This window comes from Malurus melanocephalus, unplaced genomic scaffold (genome assembly GCF_030028575.1).
Source record: "Malurus melanocephalus ecotype Western Australia unplaced genomic scaffold, MMel_1.1 scaffold_235, whole genome shotgun sequence".
Classification (NCBI taxonomy): Eukaryota; Metazoa; Chordata; class Aves; order Passeriformes; family Maluridae; genus Malurus; species Malurus melanocephalus.
The window spans coordinates 723,592-746,583 of NW_026623467.1; the positions used below are offsets into that span (position 1 = coordinate 723,592).

At 36.6% G+C, this 22,992-nt stretch overlaps 1 protein-coding gene across 6 annotated transcripts in view; it reads right to left on the bottom strand.

Moving 5' to 3' along the window:
• The window catches only part of CDC42BPA (CDC42 binding protein kinase alpha), a 178,639-nt gene that overhangs the window by 48,627 nt on the left and 107,020 nt on the right, over positions 1-22,992 (bottom strand). For 3 of the 6 annotated variants that reach the window (XM_057374876.1, XM_057374882.1, XM_057374881.1), the window contains exons 10-18: positions 21,451-21,530; positions 20,252-20,418; positions 19,696-19,818; positions 15,286-15,419; positions 13,427-13,669; positions 13,066-13,176; positions 8,995-9,242; positions 4,072-4,177; positions 2,215-2,339 (exon numbers count right to left, since the gene is read on the bottom strand). In XM_057374876.1, the coding sequence (XP_057230859.1) occupies positions 2,215-2,339; positions 4,072-4,177; positions 8,995-9,242; positions 13,066-13,176; positions 13,427-13,669; positions 15,286-15,419; positions 19,696-19,818; positions 20,252-20,418; positions 21,451-21,530 (1,337 nt within the window). The remainder of the gene's footprint in view (positions 1-2,214; positions 2,340-4,071; positions 4,178-8,994; positions 9,243-13,065; positions 13,177-13,426; positions 13,670-15,285; positions 15,420-19,695; positions 19,819-20,251; positions 20,419-21,450; positions 21,531-22,992) is intronic. The other 3 variants (XM_057374878.1, XM_057374877.1, XM_057374879.1) reach the window with 3 other exon arrangements.

Here is a 22,992-nt window from a genome sequence, read left to right on the forward strand (position 1 = left end):
GTTTTGAAGAGACAGCCTGCAGTCTCTCCTACTTTGCCAGCTCCAAGGCATTCCATTGTTATACTGAAAATGTAGACAGGTAGAGTTTTATATTGCATGTTCTTCTGAGGAAAATACAGGGTTGTGACTGATTAAATAARACTAGTTTTCTCCAAAATTAGGAGAATTAAAATATTTATCACTGTAATAGATGTTTAAATACTTCATCTAGCACCCATGTTCCCCAGAGAAGAGCCTAGTGTCAGTATGCAGTGCTGATTTCCAAGAACAGCAGATGGACATGACCAGATTATCTGGGTAACACATGGAAAAATCTAAACATAACAAGGAAAAAATGTGACCTAAGATAAGGCCTCACATAGCTGAAAAAATTTAACATAAGCAGAGAAAAGTATGGAGGGAAAACTGAGATGTGTTTAGTGATGAAAAACTGGAACCAAGCCAGACTTTTAAAATTCTCTTAATGTTTGCCCTCAGTACTTCCATTTTCTTATCTTTTCACAGAATTCTTTAATTTTTAGTTCTGTACTTTTTTAGAAGACACTAAAATATCATAAGRGATCACTAAACTGGGGTCTGTCATTCAAAAAGTTAGTCTTGCAYGCTCCTGATCTTTTTTCATCAAGTATCTTCAGAGATAACAAAAACCTCAAGCCCAAACCCTTTTACCCTGCCACAGTRACATCTCTAACATGAAAAATGTTTTATCATGTGCCCGAGCCACATCAGTAATACAWCTTAAAATATTAAACACTCTCATGAAAGTAAAGGAGAAGGTACATTCTTAATGGCTGTTGGTACATTTTGAATCATGTTAAGTAAAATAATCCACAACTAATTCTGATTTGTCTTTTTCTACAACTGCCAAGTTTTATGAGTGTTTTCACATGTAAATCTGAAAACTGGGCTTGATTACCTTGGTGCATTATGACAGATAAGCATGACCTTRAAGCAATAAGGAATGGGAAATAATAGACTTGTCTCACTGATTACCTTGATTTTTTTTTTTTTCTAAATAAACATTTCCAATTGACTAGAAATTAAAAGTTGTTTAAATTAACAGTTACGGGTTTTTTTTCCAAATTTCTGTGACTCACATTGTCCACTACTAAGACTGTTATGAGAGACAAAATTCAAAAGGAACTCTCATAAAGTGGATCGTTTAAATTTTTAAACCTCTGCTACAAATACAATGCCTTGAGACACAATGGACTTCATAACACATCAGCATTACCTAATTTTATGCAACAAATGTTGTTTATAACATTGGAAACAAGTAGGATGGCCCTTATGTCTTGTTATGTATTCACATTGCATTCTCTATATCTGGACAGCAAAATTACATTAACATTACAACAATACCAAACTAGGTCTCTCTAAAACAGTGTTTCCTATTTTTGCCTGGACACAACAAATTACATTTTTTCACTAATATGRGATAGGAAAAACAGGGGGAGGGAATAATCACTTAGTAGCAGAAAAATGCTAGTATATTATGATGAAGTCTTCCTAGAAATGGATGATCTAGAAAAATGTCTGAATGCAAACTGGTTTTGTAGACGTGAAACACTGCAATGGACAGTTAAAGGTGAGGGGAGATAAGCAGACATGGAGAARAAAAATAGACTAAAAACTTAGAATACACATCTTTTTCTCTTAATAGTTTCAACTTTTTTTTCTCCTTAATTTACTGGAATTGGAMAGAAGACTCTAGAAAGATAACATCATTATTTAGCAAAAGTAACATTAGAAACATCACTTGACCAGCTTTGTGGTAGTCTCAAATACTCTTTGTAAAAAAATCACATAAAAGTTGCACTGTATTTGTTTCATTCTGCCACATGCCAAGCAGATGAAGGAAATTAATGCTGAGACACAACCACTCTCAGCCACTGCTTTTCCCAGGCTTGTTCCCTCTCGGAGGCGTGAGCTCAGCACATGATTCCTTTCAGCATTCTTCCACAGCCACAAGCCACACCCAATGGCCACGATTCTCCTGCACTTTGRAAAGCTTTATTTGGTGAGACACTTTCCCTCTTAAGGAGGAACACAATTTTCTGGATTTGTAGATTATTAAAAGCCCAGCTAAAACCCCAGCAGAATCCCAGACGGGTGTGAGGTTTCACCAAGGGCATGTGCAAAGATAAAAACTCAGCGGGCAGCCCCACCACATACTGAGGGGATTCTGTAATGCCATGAGAGCCAAGTACTCACCACTGGATGATCTCAGTGATTTGGGCCTCCCAGTGAGCCACTGACTCCTTCTTATCAGCCAGGTCTCTCATCTCTTCCTCCAGCTGCCGATTATTCATACTCAGTCTCTCAAACATGGTGGTGAGCTGGAGGAGAATTTAAACAACTCGGTAAAAGTATAAACTGCTGTGACTCCATCTCTGTGCAGACTCAAAACCACATGTTCCCTTCTCCCACACCATGCATGTGCTTTAAAATTGGTACTGCCCATTACAATAAACACTATCTAACAATAAAAGCTACAATCTCTCCTCATGAATGATCTTAGCTGTATTGAAAAGCCACTTTCAATGACTGAAATTACATTTTTACTCTACCAAATCTGTGAGTTTTCTGAGAATTAGTATCCAAATATCTCTACAACACTTAGAATGCTTCTACTTTGCATCATATAGGTATAGAATGTTCTGTATAGAAAAATCTATACTAAAAGAGCAATGCAAAAGCACAAAAATTACTATAGTTCAGATAAGGCTGCTGAACCTCTCCCTTGTTCCTTGAACCATGGAGAAAGAGAGGCTGAAGAGATACAAGCATGAGACAGTCCTGAGATTCTCCAGGTGTCTCACATTCCCTTGTCTTCCATTTTACTTCCTTGCAGACAAGGAAATTGAAATTAAATGCGTATCTCTAAGTACAATATGTTATACCTAGCAATTAACCTCTCTCATTCAAATAGCTGCCATTCATACAGGCACATTCTCCAAGACAAAAGCCACAGCTAACCCGAGCTGGTATTGGGAACTAAACCTTCATTATGTCAAATAATTATTCAGAAAGTCAAATTGGAATCAGAGACTAGACAGACTATATAGGAAGGCTTGCTCAGGAGAATCAATCTCAGGTGAAAGCTGCTTTTAGTATAGAAATATATTAACAATTCAAAACGATAAAAGAACGGCCAATTTAAAATCTATTTTGCTTTTTACTCCAAATATGAATAACTCCACACCTTMTTTATCATTTAAATGGACTTATAATTTAAATATGCCTACTTATTATATGTCACTAGACAAGAAAAATAAAAACCTTATTCGGGGGAGAGAGAGAGCAGAAAAACTATCAAAGTGACTAGGCTCTTAGTTTTCTTGGACTAAGCCTACATATAGGCATTTATATATTGTGTGCCTTATACTGGTATGAAAATATATTTTAATTTGAGCACAGACATGCAAACATGTTTACTTTGAAGGACATTGTACTTTCATCATATTTTTAGAAAATCTAATGCATTACAAAAGGAATAGACAAGTTTAGCAAGACTTGGATAATCCACAATGAACTTGAATAACCTGTCAAAATGAACAATAGACAATCCAAATGCACRAACCATAATTATTACTTGCTCAACACACTTCTGTTAATATGCCTTATCATTTGTATTTTTTTAATATCTCATAGTCACACTTCATCTCAAAGGGTAGGAGGGGCCCTGATATTTCACAACGATTGACATGCAAATGTACTCTAAGTAATCACATCATTAACTATGTATTTTTATATTTGGGTCATACGATGAAATAATCCCTTTTTGTTGGCTTACAGTGTTGTCTAGAATTAATCTCACCAAAATGTAAGACCACCTAATTCCATTCTCACACATAAATACTCATATATGCGCACATAGGCACATGCCTTCTCAAGTTCAGATACATGCAGATACTCTATTCAAATCAAATATTAATCACCATTTTTTAGTGTAACATCCATTTCTGCTTTCAGTTAAGAGTTAGCAATAACCAATGAAGCTGCATATTGTCCAATTTGTACATAGCATACAATAGCTGTAAATTCAGGGCTCAACTGATCAGCACTTACCTTATCAAGTTCATTTGTAAGTTTTTTGTTTTCCTCTGTCAGCAGAATCTTTTCTCGTTCATACTTTTGTTTGAACTCCGTTTCAAATTCCTCTCTTTCACTTTGGCTAAGAAATAAAGTRAAGCAGAATTAGAAAGTTTTCTGTTTAATTCACCACATTATTCACTTAAACACAAAGAGATCAATGCACACACGTGTTGAAGGGAAGTATTACATTTATCATAGCACAACCTATTAAAACTAAGCAGTTTAATATACCACCATCCTAGGACTACAAGACAGCCTGYTGAATTTTAGTGTTAGTACAAAATCCATCAGCACAGAATTAAAAGAACTCCAAAGTCAACGTTTATCAACCCACTTATACAAATTTCATTCTTCAGATGTATCCTTCAAACACTGAGCAGCTGTAATGCTGCAGACCAAAGTGTGTGTTGATATTCTAAATTCCTAGCTCACAGGAACTTTTTTTAACATACACATTTCTATAACAAGTTTCACCCAGAATAACTGGCAAAAATGACCACATATGAAACCAGAGCATACAGAAGCTATGTAAGAGTACTTGGGGCTGGGTCTCTGATGAGAAAAGCTTATATGGGCTAGTCTTGGGGCACACATCTGAACTCTTAATTCAGGTATATACTTACTATGAGCAAAACTATGGATGGATAACTTACACATTCCTAAYATCACCAGATTCTACACAAGTTTGGACCATTCTGAGAAAGTTRTACAGTAGCTGTTTCCCCCAAACCTTCCCTTCTCCCACGGATGTCATTCAGTAGAGAAGAACCCCTGCTTGATTCTATTTAATATCAACTTTGATCTTGCACAATGAATAGGAGAACCTGAAAATAAACAAAGCTGCAGGTCCTCTGTTCCCCAAAAACCCCATGAAATTTCCTTCAAGTGGTGCACAGCAGTGTTTTAGATGTGCAACTCTCGCCTTGTATCGACTGTTTTCAGACTCACTACCTTTGCAGCTTGTATTCATCATTTTACCAGTTGTTCAAGTCACTGGCACAAAGTTCATCAGCAGGTTGATGGAACTATACTATAAGTGCCACAAATACAGAAAATATCCACTCAGCAAATATCACTGCTCAGTCTGAAAAGACTTGAAAAACTGTCCAGTATTAAAGGTTAACTCTGTAAAAATAAAATCCAGGGAAAACCTTGTCTTGAGCACTACAATTTTTTTTCCAGATACTGATCAGAATTTTACACGGTGCAAAGATAAATTGCATTCTTGCTTCTTTTACTGAGATGCAGAACTACTACWGCTTTGCCAAACTGTGAGAACACCCTTCAGAGATGAGAAATGTCAGAGGTTACAATGAACCCAGTTAAGAGCAATGCTGGTTCGAATTTCCTACTGATTTGAAATTCATTTAGTGCTTCAACCACTCTTTGAAATCTAGTACATCATGTTAGACTCATGGTGAAATTCTATGTTGCTAGGCATCCTTTGAAACGTAAYACTTCATCCCAGTGAAGTTACATACTATCTCACTGCCTAAATACCAAGTTTGAAATTCACCACGACTCCTTTTCTGTATCAACAGATTCCATGCATAGGATGAGCAGCGTAGGGGAAAGGCAGGAAGAGATTAAAGCATTGCCTGTCATAGGAATTAATAACAGGTCCTGCTTCTGTTTTCAAGGCACAGATTCAAAGCTAATCTTGCAGACAGAAGACCAAACTAATTTTTAATGATTTTTTTTTACTTAGCTTTCATGGTTTTTTGTAGGATTTTTCACTCTGCATTTGTCTCAAATTTATTCCTTTAAGGCTTTAGGGCTCAAAGCAGCCATAAATGGAGGTGGATTAAGGAAGCTAAGGATTAGTGAAAGAGCCCAACATATTTGTAGTTTTCTATTTTACATTCTCATTTCAGCGGGTGATTGTCATTACCCCAGTAAATCAAATTGCTACAGTATAATACAGAAACGAAGATAAATTTGTAACAGAGAAGAATGTGGTTACAATCCATCACACCCAAACAGCAACTCAGCAATCTACAGAACTGTGACAGACTCCACTGGCATACCTTGGACAGCCAGCAAGATCAAAATAATGCATTTGCTTTGAAGCCTGGCATCCTCCTCTCCCATCAAACTTCTTCTCTCATCTAACATTTAGCTGTGTCTGCTCTTCAAGTTAAGAAATCATACACAACCCAGCTTTCTTTTTATCAGTAAAGCCACAGCAAACCACATGCAAGCAATGTGAAATACTACTTTATGCTATCACTTTGTCATTCCAGCTCTTTACTGCATCTGTACAGAGTGGCCAAATATTTTATCTTACTGCTTTGAAACCAAGAAAAATAGACCTGAAACAAACCCCAGCCCCCAGGCTTCTTTATATCAACAATTTAAAACCATCAAGTACTGTTCTRTAAAGCTCTGTGCTTTATAAATCCATCATGCAATGACAGGCCTAAAAAGAGTTTCTACAAATGTGATTTATTTTACAGAGTTTCTTGCATCTTCTTCTGAAATATTTCCTAATGACGTTTCTAAGAAATGAAATCTTGTGCTACACAGATCACTGGTCTGATACTGTGTTCCTATGCTTCCAGCTTTAATAGCATTCAGTTTATGAGACTTTTGCAAAGGGCACTCATTTTATACAGAAGCTAGTTTCTCTCCCTTGAAGACTTATGCTGTTGAAACAGCAAAAGTTAGAAAGCTCGAAATTGAAGGAAACAGAGAAAAATATCTATTTAAAAATACAAAAACAGAAACCACCAACATGCAAGCTACACAAAAATCTACATAGAGATTTTGTCAAAGCTCTTATTGATCCTTGCTTAGAATAACCTATGTAATGCACTCATCTTACAAAATAATACAACCAATAATAACCAATAATACAACAATCTTACCAAGATCTCTTTTATTATGCACTTCAGATTATTTTTAGAAAGCTAAAATATTTTTGCCAAACTGTATAAGCACACTTCAACTCCCGCCCACCCCAAGCCTATTGTTGAAGTAATTTCACTTGTTTCAGCACAAAGCCTCCAGGTGCTTCCTTTTCAGTGCTTACATTGAGCACCTCTGTACTGGAAGACTCACAAAAAACTTTTCATGCCTGACTACAAAAGCTAAAAACAATACGCACAAGCAGAAACAGAAAATCCATGCTCTTTTAAGGAAAACGACCAAATATTGAGTAGCAACAGCAATWCCTGCATTCCTAATGCTTAAGCTTCCCTTCTAAATTGCAGAAGTCAAACCATAGCATAACTTCAACAACAGCCTTTTGCCTTTCTGTGGAGTCCTAATGCTTGCATGAGATTTTGCAGATTTGTTTAACAAAACACAGGTAAGACCAGGCCTTCATCAATCCCTCACCATGTGTTTGGACACCTGACTTAGCATGATGCTGCAGCCTTCCCATGACGAGCCAAGTGTTGGATACTGGCTGTGTGACATTTCTGCTCATGCCTTAAAATGTTCTGTTACACAAGCACTTGCAATACATCCAGAAACATCAATGTTATGTCAGCACATATTTCAGTTTTGCATCCAGTCCCTTTTTATTTATAGAGAGAAACCAGACCAAAAGAAGGCTTGCTCTAGCTAGTATGAGGCACATCAACATTGTTATTTTACTAAATGGGCATAGTTAGAATGTCAGCAGCTGTACAATGTCAGAACTGGGAGAGAAGAAGCTTTTGGTCACTGCTTGAAGGTATGATCTTTATAAACAGTTTAGCCTGCAGAAAGAAGTATTAATGATTCTTTATTGAATATTCTTCCTCCTGAGACACTGCTGGACTTAGAAGTGTGTTGTACCATCACCTTTGCATTTCACATGACAGAATAGCCTTTTGTGCAGTTGTAACTCATTGGTCAGCAAGACCATTAAGTTGAATTACAATGAAAACATGCTGTTGAAGCAAGTTTTACCTCTCCACCTAGAACAAAGCAGCAAACTCCTGTGTTGTTAATACAGGAGCCTATGAATAGCTGTATGCTAGGAAGAAASAGTTCATACACTGCATTCTAGGCCATATGAGCTATATCCCCTGCTCATTTTACCAGAGAAACAGTATTTCTACCTCAATTTGCATAAACTTTTCAGAAAAAAATTGTATTTAATTTACTACTTATATTTAAGAACTTGCTCTAGTTTGGCTAAGCTCTCAGCAGGGACTGCTCCACAGTTTCTCTTGTTTCCTSTCTTGCTACAGCAGCAAAAAGACTCATCCATGTTAGTGTCTATAAAGCATTCTGAATTTTTTATGAATGAACATGAACATGTTCAATTTATAACTTATTCCCACTACTACACCATCCAACAGAAAAACTTGTTTTTATTGATGAATGCCTCAAGGAACAATCTCAAGGCCAGTTATAAGCTCCACCATGTGGGAGACAAAAAAGCAGGTCTGACAAATTACCATGTCAGAAGAGATAAAGAAGCTTACGCCCACAGTAGTCTGCTGACTGATGTTAACACTGAATGKAACCCAGCATGGATTAGCCTCAGCTCACATTAAGGGACTGTTCCTGTGCTGGCAGAAATGTAAACAATACTTGATCTCTAACACAGTAGTTTTGCATCAAAAGATGAAAATATCAAATAAAAGAAAAATGTTGATAAACTAATTTAAAGTGCAACGTAAGTTTCAGGGGTCAACTTACCCCGAGCTGCAGGTCTGTAATTCAAGTTACCTGCCTTGGAATGGTCAGTCATTAAAACAGTTCTGGTGCAAAATTAACTGGTTTTCAGTACAAGGATGTGGATTTTTTTGTTCTGCTTTTAAAGGTGACTGTTTTCAACCCYGGCATTAGCTCAGCAAAATGCAACAGTCTGCACTACAGCTAAGGATGCGACAGAGTGTTTGGAACAATACAAGGAGACGTCAAAAGGTTAAAAAAGAGTAAATTTCATACAATACTCACTTTTCTCTTCTAGTTTTCTCTAACTTGTCTTTCAAAACCATTATTTCCTTCTTGAGGGCAAGCTGCTGGCTCTCTGCATCCCGCAGTTCTTTCTTCAGACTTTTTATTTCATTAGCATGTATCATTTCMCGTTTAGATAGTTCCTCTTCATAGAAAACACTCTTCTTTTCCAGGTCTGCCTTTAATTTTGTGATCTCTTGCTGGTGTTCTATACTGCTGACCCCAGGTGAGCGACCAACCTGTTTTTGCTAAAATAAACAGCACCAAATTAACACTCAAGAATGCTGAAAATTATGCTCAATAACAACTCAATATTCCTAAGTATTTGTTTAGAAAATATCCCACTAGTGCCATGAGTTAAACACATCTACCTCTTTTTTTTCAAAATTTGTTAGAGCATAAATCTGAATGGYACTCTGTTGTTACTTAAATGCAATAATAGTTTTCAACCCATTGAATATTTGATCATCATTTTAAACGTCTCTGATCATGATCTGACTGCCCTTAAATGCAGTCAGAAAGTGACCACAGAATTAAAGACTTTGATGCTTTCACTCATATAGTTGACAGCAACAARCTCAAGTGACTTTCAGAAGTGCAGAATAAGGACTAGCATATACAGTCAGGACATTCTGAAGGACAAATAATTTCTGGAAAAGCTATAATAAGACAAGCAGAGRCTTAACTGAAGGCTAAAATCTAGCTACAGAAACACTGTACCCAGACTGTATCAGTTAGGAGGGAAACCTGGCCTACTTCACTGAAACTGACCATTTATATCATAGTGGATTGATAGGAAAAGCAGGCTTTAAACAGTAAGAGTAATTACTTCACTTTTTGCAGTTTCATTGCTCTCTTAGTGAGGTCTTCTGGCATTTCAATAGTCTTTACACACTACTTCAGGACACATAATCATTTGCACCAAATGCTGCACTCACTAAACTCAATGTCCTGTCATAACATAGAGGAGGAGTAAGATCAGGTTCAAAATGAGATAGTGGCAGAACATGCACTGGAATCCAAGTATGGAAATAACTTTTTAATGTCAACACATGGACAACTTGGTTTGGAATATCTTCTCTTTTTAAAAMTATGTAATTAAAGGTAGTCTAAGGAAAGGAAGTGACTTCATAGAAACACTGTGTTTTGAGGAAATGCAGGTTAACTGGAAATCTACTCCCTTATGGTGACTCTGTCACACCTTCCAAAGATTGAAGATATTTTGTTACCTCCATTCTCACCATGAGATATTAAAGACCTCTCAGTCACCCTTAATAGGGCATGGCTTTGGGTAATTTTACTGATGTATGAACAGGCTTTAAGAGCTAAATGTCATTGCAGAAAATTCCAGTGAGCTGAATTTCTGCCATGACAAATTCTGTGAGAAAGCTGGGCCTTGCTGTCGGTGTCAGCAAAAAACTGCAAAACCCCCTAAAATGTATGAGCCAGAGATGTGCTGCTACTGCACTGTTTTCTCTAACTCATCAAAACAACCATCTGTTTTGATCTAAGAGTAAAATCCTGCCCTTAGGATGCACAATGGTAAACTAGAGAAAGAAGATGCCATCCTAACAGGAGATGCTTTGGAGAAAGAAAGATTTTTTTTTAAAAAGAGCAAGCATAAGAATTTTCTTTCATGCACTGGCTGTAAGCTACAGAACTCATTTGTTACTGCCCAACATACAGAATTGCTTGCACACACAAGGTAATGGAGCACAGAAAAAGTTTAGRCTTTGCAACATCATCTATCAGGTACATAAAATGTTTTAGTGGTACTGCACATTTTTTACCACAACGAAAAGACATTTCTGCAACCCTAAGAGAGATGGTGCCATGGAAGGGAAAGCTGAATGGTATTGAACAATGGCTTAGAGAACTAGAGAGATASAGCAAACAAAGAATATATTTCGAATTGATGTAAGCACATATTCCAAATAGATATTTTAATATGTGCCTATTTCAAATGGACAAATGGTGCAACTGAGACATAATGCATCTCCTGGCACAGTGACAGCCAATGTTTAATGCACCCCTCTTGGCTAACAGGGCACACTGCTGACTGAGTCTGATTTTACTGAAAATCTGAATACATGACATCCACAGGATCCCCTCTGCCCACACACTTCATTGACAAGTTTGCAGAACCCCAGCAGGTCAATGTAGCAGGACTTGGCTGGACAGAAGKCACACTGCCTTCTTCCCAATAGGCTCTGCTTCATCCATGAACTCTCTGACCATATTCTGTACCACAGGCTCTACTCCTTTCCTGAGGAAGCTGCCCCCAGTCGTCTGCACCTGCCCAGATGATCTCAGTGAGAGTTACAGTGGCACAGTGGGCTGCCTGCAATAACAGGGTTCACATCATGGCCAGCAGCTCTCTTCTCATATAAGTTCCTTCAGAACCTCCTCAGTTCTGAACTGACTGTTCTGACTTCACATCTGACTCTCCTGCCAGCTCTACTGCTTCCTGCAACCATCTCAGACCCTTCCAGCTCCTCTGCCCAGCCTGCTGCAAAGAACACACTGTATGGTGTATGGCAACCTCCCCTGCTTCAGCAGTGAAGTCTGACACACCAAACTAGCAGACCATTTCTGTCACAGCCCTATTAGCTCAGACATTGCTTTTTTCATCCCCAAGCAGCCCCAGGAGATTCCTGAGGAGGCTTTCTGCTTTTAAGAAATTTCCACAACCACTCTGAGCATCCTCTGCGAAGTGCCTCCTAAATTCCCTTTATTTAACCCTCAACATGTTTACACTTAACCTGCTATCATTTATGATCTTTTCTATTCTCATTTGTAGCAACTATCCTTTCTTCTTTAAATACTTTTRTGTAGGAGAGCTCCCTGAACTTAGCTAAGGACCCATGCAGAGCTTTTACTGAATGGACAGTGAAGCATCACAAAGCCACATGTRATCCRAAGTGTGCTTACYGRATTGTAAAATATTACCAAGAAAGAYAGAACTCYCTTTTCCTCTTCTGATAAACTTGCCCTGTTGTTACAAATCAGCMTATCATTTATTCTCAATAGATCTCCCATAAATTCTTTTTGCCTCTTAAGTTGTCATACAAACTCTTTGCTGATGGGGAAGATTCATGGAAGCAGAAGTTTTTCAGATAACGATCTGAATTCACAGCAGCAAAAACTTTATAAATCCAAACTTGATATTGAATAGATTTCCGTATTTTCTTATAGCAAAGGAAGGCAAAATAAAAGAATGTTTGCAAAAAAACCCCCAAATTTTCTGTGCCATATTTGAATGTTAACAAATGTCCCAGAGAATCCCAACATAAAAAAACTTGGTTGTTCATTTAAATTAAGACTAGATTAGGCCTAATCTTACATTWGCCCAAAAAGTTTAGTTACCCTACTGAACAAAACATTTGGAACAGGATTTTGCTGTAAATGAACAGCAATCCTCACATGTAAATTAAAAACTTTCTCATTCAATTTTTGAGAAAGGCAGCCTAACTTCTTCTGAGCAYCACCTAAAATGCTAAATCACAGAATAAAGAAACAATTAACATTCCTGGCTGCTTTTAATTTCTTCTCATAAAATCACATACACTTGCAAGCAATCTCATCAATATAAATAAAGTCTTTATGCTCAATGCTGTTCTTGGGCAAAAGTGCCTCATCTTCTGGCTGAGAGGCAGAAAACACTAAAACTGTTCCTTTAAGGTTACACCAGTTGAAATCTATTGTGCAGGAAATACCAGGAACAACACAGCAGACAGAACACCTGTACAGAAATTTGCCTAGATTCAAGTTTATCTTCCAATATTCAACCATCCTACACTAAAAAAAAAAAAAAAGCTTTTAACAGGTGAAGTTAAACAAAGTATTAATGGAAGCAATRTGTTAAGACATCGTTGAGTATTAAGAAATAGCACATCAGGCAAATGTTGATTTTTCTGGGCAATAATGCAATGCACGCCTGCGTTAACATTCAGCACCGACTGAAGTGACAGACTGACAAAACCCTTTTGTCCTACATCTGAAAGCAATCAAACAGATCCAAGTCCTGGTTGACTAGTAAGTTTGCAGGTGTTAATATCAAAACAGACTAACCTTTAGCCCTTCTACTTCGCTTTCCAACTGTTTAGAGTACTGTTCACTCCTCTCTCGCAATTTCCTGTCTTTGGATGCCTCAGCAGCTGCAGCTTCAGCTTGGACTTCCAGCTACAAAAGTACATACGTTTTTAATAGATAGGATTCTGGTTTTGTTTTTTCTTCCAAAATCTATTGATGGTTTTCAATATAAGAAAGAAATCTTCAGCGCTAAACTGAACACTTCAAATTCTTAGAAAACAAAATTGGTACTGTTTGAAACAACAAACAAAAGGTTAAAGATTTACAAATAAAAAAATCACTTAGAAAACCTTACATATAACTTGTTTCATAGAGTCTAAACAGTCTTCTCACCACTTACTTCTTTTTTAAGTCTCTCTGTTCTGCGTAACTCTTGCCTTAAATTTTCTACTTTTTGCATCACCACTTCCATTTCTTCCTCCTTATCTCGGAGCTGGCGGGCAAGCTTTTGTTTTTGAGAGTGCAAGTCTGTCAGCCGCTCATTCATCTCTGAGAACTCCTGCATTGCCAATTTCCGCTGGCTGTGTGCATCTTTCAGCTCTTTGGCTTGGGATTTTAATCTGTCACTAGACTCTGCCAGTTCCTACAGTTTAAAAAAAGAATTAAGTAATAAACCTAGAAAGCTACAAGGCCAATTCTGTCTTTGGATGTGCATCTAACACCTACTCCAGAGTAAAGAGAAACTACATGAATGCATCTACAACACAGATTGCATGCCTCTATAAATAAAGAGGCATGTTTTACACTATCAGAATTAGCAAAACTGCATAAAGGCAAACCAAGTAGGAATTTACTCCATTACTACAGGTAAACACAGTTTTCAAGCACTTGCATTACAATATAAAAATACCCTGCTTTCTTAATGCAAAAATGTCATTAACATACTTGAAAAAAAATTACTTAAATAAGTTACAAGAATCTCAAGTGCCAAATTATTTTAAAAAAGGGTTTGCATTGAATGGAAAGCTTTGCTCTATGRAAAGTTTTATCAAGAAGCTTTTGCAAACTGGCCTGCAATGGTGAGTATGCTTTCCATACACTGTACCTTAATATCAAATATTACTGAAAGTTTCAGGCAACAAAACACTGCAGTGATTAACAGCAATATATGATAACTATTCTTTTCAAAGAACCAGCATGAAATCACACTGCTAATGCTGTGATAACTCCACAGCATATTACCATCACAAAGCTTGCTGTGCCCTAGATTTGTGCCACCACACCACCAATGAGGGACCACAAAACTTTTAAATAGTTCAATGATGTTCAGCCAAACCAGAGCAGAAAAAAAGAAGCAAGTAAAAGCTAATTTCAGAATAAAAAGATCAACAGGAAGAATTAATATTTGGTGCTATTGACAGCCATATAAATCTAAAAACATTTCTAAGATTCTTAAAAAGAGCTCCTAATCACTATGAGTTGTTTAAGAAGAGAGATGGTCTTTCTGGGACAAAGTGGCAGTTTTCAAAATTTTGAGAGCCATAAGGGTCAAAAGAAACAGTGTTAAACACAGCTGGCACATGAGCTTTAGTGTGGACTAAAACATTGGGCCAATACAATCATAATGAGAAATAGGTTTATGTATTTCACACCTGATTACAGGTTGATCTAATAATGAATACAAAAATGAGCCATGAAAGACAGTATGTTATAACTGAGAAAATGAGAGGTCARGGAGATAGAGAAGAAGAAATAAAATCCAGTATCCTTAACTGTAGTTATTTCAAATTATTTTTCAATCTTCATATTTGGGCAATTTTTCACATCTCCCTTCTGGAAACACTTCTGTGACACAGTCTTAATACCATATTCTTCACATTTTTKCACTGTTAAAGTCTCACACATACTTCAGGTTGAATTGAGTTGTCTGGAATAGCTCTTCTTTACTCTGTCTTCTAACCCCAATCATTATCACCTTAATGTGAAGCTATAAAACCTTTTTTGCAACCACCATTGCAATTTGGATCACGGAGTTGTTCACTATCTGGAAGCAATCACTTAGGACCACCCAGCAGTCATACAGACAACATGTTAAATAATGTCCTTTTATTAAAAAAAAAAAGGCAGAAAGCTAARTAGGTCATGCTACAYACTTGTTATCTGCTYATTAGTTTTACACTTGAAAATTATKACAAGCARAATGAACAAAAGTAAAACAGTCTTGAGGATTTAGAAGAGTTGCTGACAAAATGCTTTTACCTTATTTAGATCTTCTCTCTCCTGCTTCAGCGTTCTGACTTGCTTCTCAAAAGCCTTTATTTGYCTGGAAGCATCATCCAATTCTCGCCGCGCAGTGCTGGCCTCCTCCAAYTGCTGCTCTAGCTGACCAGATTCTACAAAAAGCAGCAGAATTCTAAGCATTCTAAGGRAAAAATCATCATTCTAGAATAGCACAGCCTAGCTGTTTGAAGCCCATTCAGTGTTTTTTCTGGTTTCCATTAAATCACAAAATTTGGCAATTCTTATCTGGTTAAGAATAGGGAATCTGGTCAAGAGCAGGTTGTTTCAGCGGCCATTATCTGCTTTTAAGGGAACAGAATGAAAGGTCACATCTTGCTGAAATGATACAACACAGAAAATGATAACAACTTATCTTTTCACATTATCATAACCATGCTCTATACATAATTCTGTAATGTATGCTTTAACATGACTTATACATTTGACTTTTATGCACTGTGATGTAATATATAATACACCTTTTATTATACTGTAATTATAAACAGTCTCCTAACCTCCACCAGAAAGAACAGTAAAAATAATGGGTCACTTAAGAGCTGGCAAGTGTTCTTGGGTCAATACTCTTAAAATTAACTTCAGCTGATTTTACTTATTTCTAGTGTGAAAACCACTTGTTTCTATGCGATCTGCTTTATTACTACTATAAATACAGGARAACTATTGCAGCCAGTTTCTTACCCAGTGACAGTATATGTCTATGCCACAGCTAAATAATGTCATATAAATACTCTCAAATTCTGCAAAAAAAACTGAAATCCATAAAATATGAAAACTGAAAATTTCTAGCTAGTGAGTGGGGTTTTTTTTTCCCTCCCAGTCTTTACTTAAAAACAAGATTTAAAGCAAGATATATATGAAGGCAATTCCAAGTTCTATGAAACCACTGGACAAGTTTTCTTTTATTTCAGTTGTGGCAGGTCTTCAGACCATAATTATGTACCCAAAGAACAGGAACCCATCTATGCTCTTAATAAGAGCCTTTAACTACATTTTCATTAATGTAACCCTAAGAGACTGGCTCTTGGAGAAATCAAATATAAAAACACATACACTTTTAAGAGGGTTAATTTCTGAAACACAAGAATTTTATAAGCAAATTAATACCATTAGCTTCTACCTAGAAAAATATTCACTATTGTTTTAATTCACTGACTCTTGTTTAAAAATTTAAAAGAATKCACTTAAATAAGAGATGTAGCTCAAAGCCAGAAATTATTAACTGCCTCCCTTATGTAGTCTACTCTGAAGTCACCAGTGAAAAGAAAGTTTATATATGGCTCTGCTGAGCCAAGATAAATCTCTCTTCTGTGCATGAACTACTTTGTTCCACAGCTCTGTTTTCTTCTTGCATTGCTGCCCTTTACATATTTGGCAATATTAAAGATTCCTCAAAGTTTTCTCCTATGTAACTTAGCAAACAAAAATTATAACTTTGACCTCAAAAATTGAAAGCATATGCGAGCTTGTCATTTCCTGGAAAACCAGATAGACAAGAAAAATGTATTTTTCTAAGCCCCCCCAGTGATACTCTTGAATTTGACACAATTCCGAGTTCATTCTTTATTACCTTTTTAAGCAGGTGATTATTCTGCCAGCTTCAGAGGAGGCAGTAAAACAGGTTAAAGAATACAACAAAAAGCTAGTTGTGACATATGTGTTGTAAATGGTAATTTTCCATTTAATCACCCTAGTTGTAACTAACATTTTAGAAAATATATGCTAACACTCACTGTAGTATGTTATTACATTATATTTAGTTGCCCAAGAGATGAGCCCAAAGCAYAAAGTTCACCTTTGTACCTCAACTGAACCTTCCTAAAGTTCATCAGATCCAGAGTGGAAAAATTAGATCGCTCTAAGGCTATCCAGAAAACCTGGAATTAGCTCTCCTACATTTGGAAGCATTCAGACACGGCCATCATTTGGTTTCTTTCTGTATTCTGTTACAAATATAGTTTTACAATCTATCTCAAACCCCCCGTAAAATCGAGTAAAACAGAACATTCTCTTTATTTTATCAAATTGGCTTGTGTTAGTTACAGCTTAAGGCWCAAATGAGTGTTTTCTAACAAACAGCTGGATCAGACAAAGCATTCAAGTATATACTGGCAAAGTTGTATGGTGACTGGTGATGGGTTAGACAACTCTACATCTTCCTCATATGATCTCATTCTTCACTTCCAAMCCAAACTCCAAAAGTACACATTGTGTCCAGAAATAAATACACAAATATGTATGTGGTGTGAAGCAGAAAATTACTTTAGGAAAAATCTTCTCATTATCMACCACCTTCACCAGACTTTGACTTCTTTTCAATATGAAAAGGGATAGCAGTTGTATTGGGGAATGTTTCCACATATTTTCCATTTTTTTTCATTACCAAATGAAGCAATACTTTAAGCAACAAACTAAAATCTGCATTGCAGCTCAACAGCAAAGAACAAAATAAATTTAAAGCTGATCCTGATGCTTTTCTATGAATGACTGGTCTCATTCAAAAACTGTTCTTGTAAATGTTGCTTTTCAGTGGTTCCAAAGAGCCAAAAACAGAGCTCAGGATTGTTGCAGAGCAGGCAGGGGTTTCTGATCATGTTGTCTTTATCCTCATTACAGCAGCAAGTGAAAGGACATTTGGCTGGAGAGAAATTWCACAAAAACCTTTGTCCTGGCATAGTGCCAACATGGCATCACTCAAATCAGAGTGATCCTCCCTGAGCTAGTTAAGCCACGTTCCCATCCAAAAATAATGCCTATGGTACAATACAAAACTGCTGCATCATGCCAGAGCAGCTGTCCAACTGTGTATCTGTAACAGGCTTTTTCCAGACTACACAATTTTAACAGGATGTAATCTATGTGCTGCAGCCTGCAGTTCACACATAGCTGTTCCTGCCCCACAGGGCAGCTGCAGAGTCTAAACACATCAACTGAAGTGTCTGCAAGTTAAGTGCAAGTTATTCTTTCTGTGCGTGTTGCTGCTGGCATTCCTGACACTTTCAGGAACTGAAAGAAGTGTTTTCACAAACACAAACTAGAACAAATCTTTCTTGTAGTTTCCTYGAACCTTTCTGGCTGTTCTTTTTCTCTTGCCTCAGGTAGGATATGGACATTATAACAGAGATGTATCTACCATTACTTGAGTCTGATTTTTCATACAAAACAGACATTTTCCTATTTCTYTAAGATTAACTGGATTTTTCTCCCTGTTTCTCTAATTGCAGACCTGACACCTAACAGTCTCTTGTTAATTTTCCTAAATTTAAAAAAAAAAAATCTTTCGCTCTGCATCCTTTCTTCCTTTTTTTCATTATGTCTCTGCTCTCCAGATCCTATTTTAAAGACTGAATTATGGAGAGGGATAGTAGGAGTCCTGTGCTATGAATCACTGTGAGAAATAATTCCTTTTAACTTAATTCAGAACATCAAATCAAAAATACTGAATACTAGTACGAGTAGTTGGCTTTTAAAGTAGGCTAAAAAGGTATTAGCTGAACAGACAGCAAATTAGTTAATCACACCTATATTCAATATGGTGGTGCAATATAAGCCCTTCCTCTCAAAGTTCTTAAAACATAAATTGCCCAGAATTTGGGAAAGTAAGGCTGGAAAAAGATGGATCTTTCCCTAAATGTCTCCAGTTGCCTCTGTAAAACACACATACTGGACTAAGTAGATCTTTGCTTTTTGACGAGTTTGGGAGCTCTGATGAAAGGTAGCATAACATGAATTTTAAAAAATCATCTTTTTAGTTGCACAGATTTCAAGAACACTTTTCAGCTTAAAGTACTGAGGGTACTTGATAGCCAAAACTTTAGTTTTCATAACATCTTCAAAGSAAATAAATATTCAGTTTTGTAAGGAATGATAGCTCACTGACAGAAGAGCTAGCTGAAAGGTSGTCCTTCTCCATGTCCCTTTCCTCATATGTTTCTAGGGCCCACCTTGTGCTGATTTATCTAATCATAAGTTGATTAAATTCTCTCTATCTAACAGCATTTGCCTTGTTTAACTGAGTTAATGAAGTCACGAGAGAGTCCAGGGAATGCACAGATCAAGAAGGGACCACACAGCTGTAGGTAGAACCTATTTTGGTGGCAGTTTTGTTTGGCCAGTTCTGCTGCTGAAAGTGCAGCCTCATAGCCCATAGTGTCCTCTCTCATGGAAAAACATCCTTCACTACTCCCTGCCACTTGGAAAACTTTAATTAAATTCAATTTGTAGAAAATGTAGTGTTACAAATGAAGAATGAGAAGCAATATCAAGTAAATATAGACTGGAAAACTCTTTTAGAAAGCCAAGGAAAACTAGCAATACAACAGGACAAATAAAAAAACTTGACAAAATTTTACATCCATATTTATAACGTACCTGTCACCTGTTTCTTCAACTTTTCAATTTCTTCTTTCAAACTTTTAATTTCTAAATCTTTGCTTGCTGTTATGGGGCCATCCACTGTTGAATACTGCAGAGCCTGGACTGTCTGGGTGGACTCTAGAAAGAGAGAGGGACAAATTACTCCTGATRTCTGAGGTCAAAGAAATACTACTGATAAATTAAGACACGCTCTGAGGATTCTACAATTTGTAATTTCTGACTATTAAGTGCCAATTTTTCAGTAATTGGCAGCTGGGCAAACTCAGTTCTTAGAAATTTTGAGAATGAAATGTTTATGCCATAGTGACCAAGGTACAGTGAGGACAAAGTTAGCATGTTATAAGAAGTTGCATATATGGTGTATTTCAGGCATAAAGAGTAACAGAAATTTAATTTGTCAACAAAAATACTGAAGAGAATTCTTTTCTGTTAGAAAGCATTCCAGGGGATGCATTTACTTCTTTTTCCCACAGTATAAACAGTGCYTTACAAAGCTGCAAGCTAATCTAAGTTTAAAAAGTGATGGAATGATTCGTTTTAATGACTGTACCTTGAAGTTTTCTACTAAGTTCAAGCTTTTCCTGTTCTAGACGTCTTATTCTCCTCTCATAAGCTTCTGTTGCTAAACTGTCCTCCAAAGTTCTCTGAATGTTGGCATCAAGATCCATGGAGGGTGGTCCAGCTGTCAGTCTTAGACAGCTGCGGTCTGAAAGCACACTGGGGGGAAAAAATAAATAGTATTGGATTTTACAACAGACTGGTTTAAAATAGTGCTATAAAAACATCAACCAATAAACAGTTTGTTTAAATTGCTCATGACTATTCCATTCACTATAACATCAAAGAATACCTTGTTCAYATGTGCTCACTGAAAACTAAACTCATTTTTGTCTAGCGTGCCTGATCTCCTCACTGCTTTTTTTGTTACACAGAAGTGGATGAACTCCTGATTAAAAATCATTATGGACAGTCTGTGTTAGCCAGATAGCAAACAGCAACAGCCTAGACAGCACGATTACAGTAAGAGCTCATTTGAAAATAGTTTAACAAGTATCACAAATGCTTTAAAGACAACAATCAAAACAAATGGAGTGAAATTATCCCGTAACAAGTAGAGCATGGACATGTCACAAAYGCTGTGGCTACTTATGTACACATGCTACTACTTATGCAAATAATCCTTTTGAAGTCTAGGACATTCTAGGACAGAGTCACATTCCCAGMAGAACCACAGACCTGGATTTCCAAGGGTTGTAAATATTGTTTATTTATTTATTTCCATAAACAACAAGGAGCATACAGGGACTTCCTTGTTACTGTTTAATTTAACAAYAGAAATGAATGCAATAAATGCTACATTAATAACAGGTATCATCACGAGTAATTTTTACAAAATTTTTATTCAGACTTACAGAAGTGCCAMAGGGCTAGAAATAAAAGTGTTTTAATCTCTAATAAACTAAGTTTTGCCTAGGTCCACTAGTTTAAACTTTGTCGTGTGCAGTTAACTTTATATATTGTCTAATAGGCACCTTTCTCAATACGATTCCCCTGAGCACAGATGCTGACCTCTACAAGCATGTAAATTTTACCTGCAGAGAGCTTATTCTTTTGGACAGCATTTTAGATTATGGCCTAGCAATTTCCTCAATAAACGACATTCTTTGGTATCTCTTCAATAGTTTCAAAGACAGAAGATTAAAATACTGTGTAACTAGCCTACAGACAATTTTGGAACTCTTAACTTACCAGCTACTYGTGTATGTGAAACCCACAAATGGTAAATGATGGCCAGAAAATGCAGTGTGGGATGGTGGAGGCATTGTTTCCTAGAAAAATAATAGGACAGTTGAGCAAGTATCCTACAGGACTTAAAAGAAAGAGCTTTCCCAGTTTAACCATATGAGAAGTGTTAGTGATGGTATCATATTAACTGTATTCACTGTCAATGTTATCTACACCCCAAATATGAAACAGCATCAACTAAATTTACTCATAATGGCATTTAACATATACAAAAATAGAGCATGCTGATAAAATGCTTTTCTAATTAAATAAGCTATTGTTGGAGGAAAGCAGAGCAGTACAYATACTAGATGCCAATTTATTCCTTCTCTTTTCCAAGAAACTCTTAGCACAAAGAGCAACATCTTTTATTCCCCGCTATGCCCCTTTCTGCTACTCAGTCAACAGGGCTTCCTGCCCGCAGAATTACCAGCCCACTTCTGAGGGGGCCATCTCTATCTGGAGAGAACAATCAGCAGGCATTTACTAGAAAGGAGTCATTCAACAGAGGGTTCTAATCCCATTAATGCTTTAACCATTTCTTCATTCCTTGCTCCTCTTTCTTGCCAYACAAAGAACTACAAACCAAGACAAATCTTTGAGTTTCTCCTCAGGCGAAAGTAACCCTGCTGATATTTTACTTAAACCATTATGAGTTCTAATATTCCTAAATGTTCTATTAAAAGCTYCCTGTTTAACTGCAAGATGCAAGGTTTATGTTACTCTAGTAGAGATGGCCATAACAGTCACCAAAAGAAGATAATTACTGCACTGAAAGTGATAAAAGTTTCTAAATTGTCACAAAAGATATTGCTAGATCATGCAAGTACATCATAGCATTTGAAAGCTAAAGACAAGACCAAATTATAAAGCCTTAACCTTCCACTAAATCATAATGRAAGTATCAATTATTACAGATTACTATGGTTACAAAAATGAAAATTTTAATTCTCCTTTACATTTTGTTTTCACCTTTCATAGATTTGAGTTTCAAAACTGTTTTTACAGATAACTTTAAAAATACCAAATGCATAACTGCATGATTTTAACAGCCCACATGACAACTTTCAGTTCCCGCACAGGTAACTGTTCTAAAATATTGTATGTATTTATAATAATGTAAGACTCTGTAAAAGAATTTTTCTTTTGCAGACATCAATAATTGTATCTCCTGCTGCTTGTGTGAATTTAAGTGTACAACCATGCTGAGAAAATTACAACTGAATCTATCACGCCCCTCAATATGGCTACTAAACCAAAMAGTTAAAAGCTAAACCCCAGCACTACTTAGGCTGCCTGAATAGCACAACTTTGCCCTTTGTGCTTGTGTGTATGCTCAACATACTTTTTAAATTTCATTATTATGTATTTAATTTTTCCATGGGACCACAGTATCATTCAAAGTTCAGGCAGAATAACAATCATGGCTTTTCAACACTGTCTTTTATCTTCAGCATTGGGTTTTCCTCATTTGCTCTATGCAATTCAAATCTTGCCAAGAATTTG